General features: G+C 37.6%; 1 protein-coding gene across 1 annotated transcript; it reads left to right on the top strand.

Annotated features, from left to right (window-relative positions):
* Positions 1-1,185: 1,185 nt before the first annotated feature.
* On the top strand, positions 1,186-2,708 carry LOC113155275 (cell wall protein DAN4-like). Its single transcript, XM_026349903.1, has 3 exons — positions 1,186-1,242; positions 1,607-1,663; positions 1,823-2,708. Exons 2-3 carry the CDS (start codon positions 1,624-1,626, stop codon positions 2,341-2,343), a joined length of 561 nt encoding a protein of 186 aa, XP_026205688.1. The 5' UTR covers positions 1,186-1,242; positions 1,607-1,623; the 3' UTR covers positions 2,344-2,708.
* Positions 2,709-3,709: the final 1,001 nt, after the last annotated feature.

Below are 3,709 nucleotides of genomic sequence, written 5' to 3' on the forward strand. Positions count from 1 at the left end.
GTCAGATGTTAACTCAGCAGTAATCTGATCTTCTGTTCTGCTGTTAAATTTTACTGTCTCCTCGGTTGTTGTGACTGAAGTGAAAGAAATAGAGACGTTCACAGTTAAAATCTGGAAAGATTTAAATTTTCCTGAATTTATCAATCTGCTCCAAACTCGACGTGGACCGAGGGCGAGCAGCATGAGAGCCGAGTTTTGATGTTTTGGCCACAGGAACTTTGAATAAATTATGTTAATTATCATTATTAATTTATGTAAATCTCTGTCATCACTTCCTGAAGTTAGTAAATATGTTCAAATGAAGACGTGGCCACAAACATTTGTACTGGATATTGAATACGTAGGTCTGTGCACCAGTTTTATTTATTTAGTTTTTGGACATAAAATGGCTCCAGTCACAACATCTTTTAAAATAAACAAACTGCTGCAAATATTGCTTCAGTATCCACTACACTTATTGCCCATTTTATTCTTTGACCAGTCACAGAATAGTTTACAGCTAGTCCCAGGATGGTGTCACTTTTAGAAATTTCAAATCAGTTCAACAAGGCCAAAAAATGAACAAATTAATTAAGCCTTTATATAAAATAATGAGGAACTGAATAACACATTTTAACTGATGACATGAGTAACTACAATAAACTAAACTGATGATGACAATGACGTGAGTTCACATAATCCAATATAAAATAATGAATAATGATTATTGATCCCTTCAGTTATCGTCTGCCAGCTGCCAGACAGTGTGTCAGTGCAACACTACGGGGTTTTGGTGTTTTGTCCAAGAAAACCTCAGCAAGTAGCCAGGAAGGAACCGGGAATCGCACCACTAACCCTGGGGTTCGTAGGTGACTGCTCGACCACCTGAGCTACTGCCGCCCCCAAATATATATATTTTCAGCTCTTAAGTCATAAAAGGATTAAAAATTGAAACAAAACCAAAACAAAAAAACAAAGAAAAAGACATCACACCTACAGGAAATTTAGACAGCAGTGATACATCCTGCACAAAATGTTCCTCGTGGAACATGTTTACCAAAAATGCAACTCAACCAGTTTCTTTAAACTGTCTTTTCATCCGATTACACCTGACACATGACAGAGATGTTACTCATTCACATTCCATATTTGTTCTCACATATATAAAAGGGGCTGATGTTCGTTCAGTAGCAGACATATACTGAACAGGTGGAATCAGTAAGGATCACAACTGTCACCGACAAGTCTTTACCAGGCAAATCTGTAAGTGTTTAACAATGATTATTAGCTTAATGTCAATAATGCCATGTTTAATTAAAATACATGTCTGTTTATTACAGTTATTAGTACGATGTCTTGTCCTTGTTTAGTTTAGCTAAAATTTTGTCGCTAGAATCGTGGATGAAAACATGTTTTTCTAAATATAATATATGATACAGTAGTTTTTATTTACTGCTACACAGCTATCTGAGCACAGTGTGTAAAACACATCAGCAAGTTTTCCATCAGTTTACTAAATCAACTTTCTTTGCATATGTGTATGTAAATAATTAATAATAATTAAACATGAAGAAATATGATGCTGTAGTTTAAATATAACAAGAAATCTATTTTATTTTTCCAACAGCAAAACATTTTCTCATCATGATGATCAAGATCTGTATCGTTCTTCTACTGTGTGTTGGTGAGTTTAAATGTTTTATCCTGAAGACAATTCGATAGTTAATAAAATAGAAATAATAAAAAATAAATAAATAAAAAAGTTAAATAATAATAATAAAAAGTAAATGTGGTTTCAAAACACTAAATGTGTCACTGACCCGTCCATCGTTCTGCTGAATAGCCTCAGGCAGCACACAAACCACCACTGACGCACCAACCACACCTGGCACCACAACAACCACAGCTGGAACAACAACAACCACACCTGGCACCACAACAACCACAGCTGGAACGACAACCACCACAGCTGGCACCACAACAACCACAGCTGGCACCACAACAACCACACCTGGCACCACAACAACCACAGCTGGAACGACAACCACCACAGCTGGCACCACAACAACCACAGCTGGCACCACAACAACCACAGCTGGAACGACAACAACCACAGCTGGAACGACAACAACCACAGCTGGAACGACAACAACCACAGCTGGCACCACAACCACCACAGCTGGAACGACAACCACCACAGCTGGCACCACAACAACCACAGCTGGAACGACAACAACCACAGCTGGAACGACAACAAAGGCAACAACCCCTATGCCAACACCTACTCCTACCTCCTCTGCTGTCATCAAGACAACAAGCGTCCTCTTAGTGACAGCAGCCGTTCTAACAGTTCTTTGGAATTAAGAACTGTATCAGCTGTAAGCTGCATTCATTGTTTATGAAGACCTGGTCTAATTTATGAAGGTTTGACTTTGAAGATGCTTTGTGAGTTTAACTCTGATTTCTTTTTATCCTACTATAGGAGACAAATATTAATATAAATCTCTCTGAGCACTAATATTTAAACAGAACTATAGGATCCACATACTGTGAGTGCACACCACTACATAAACAGCTCTTAAATCTGTTTGCTTAAGTTTGCTGTTGTTGTATTTGATTGCATTATGAACACATACTGTGGTATTGTTCTGTAGAATTCCTCTGTAATATGCGGCCATATGAATAACTCACAATAATAATAATAATAATAATAAATGATGATTCATTTAATGGGATTGATTTATTTCTCTGTCTTTTTGTGCTTGTTTCAGCTGGGATTTTAACTCATGGGACTAATAAATGAATAAAAAAGACCTGTAAGATTTTCCTATCGTCTTTTCTCTTTTCTTAATGTCCACAATTCTAATGCACATATGGATCAGGAGTGTCGTCAAGTGTCATCTCTAATCATATGACTTGTTCTATTGATGCACTGTACACAAAACACAATTGATTTGCACGTTGTCCTTTTTGTGTCACCTCGTGTCGCCTGCTTGCTCTACACAGCGACCATCACCCATGAAATCAAATAGACTATTGCCCTGAGTAGGAGTGTATGTTCCTCCCACTTTCTCCTGCTGAATGTGGAAACACACAACTCTGCTCAATGTCTGGACCTGATCATCTGGATATAGTCCAGATCAGGACTTTAGGTCATGTTTTCCTGTGAAACTGGCGTAGACCGTGCATTGACCCAGGGTTCAGAAGCATGCATTGTGAGTGAAGTAGATGGAGTGGAAGACGCAGATGGCTGGTTATGTTCTCCAGCATGGCAAAAATGTTGAAAAGATAAGTCGTCATTCTTCATACGACTATGCTGGTATGAAGAATGTTAGCTTTGTCTTGTTTTGCCAGTTGTTGTCTCATGCTCAAGGTACACTTTCATGCAGAGAGCATGACTTACCTCACAAAATCTATGTAAAGACTGTGTAGTCTTGATGACTTCATAAGAGGGTTCATCTTTCTAATAAAGGTGGTTCAGAGATTTCAGTTGTTTTCACCTGTTACATTAACATCTCTGATCTTCTGTTCTGTTGTTAAATTTTACGGTGCATGTAGGTGAGTTGACATAATCCAATATATAATAATGAATAATGATTATTGATCCCTTCAATTATTATTAAATATTGGAACCAAACCCCCCCCAAAAAACAGTCATTTAGAGCAAAAACAACAGGAACAGAAAAATGTATATTCGATCTTTTGATAATTCTTATACCCACTTATTACC

The sequence above is a fragment of the Anabas testudineus genome, chromosome 11, assembly GCF_900324465.2.
Source record: "Anabas testudineus chromosome 11, fAnaTes1.2, whole genome shotgun sequence".
In the NCBI taxonomy this organism is placed as follows: Eukaryota; Metazoa; Chordata; class Actinopteri; order Anabantiformes; family Anabantidae; genus Anabas; species Anabas testudineus.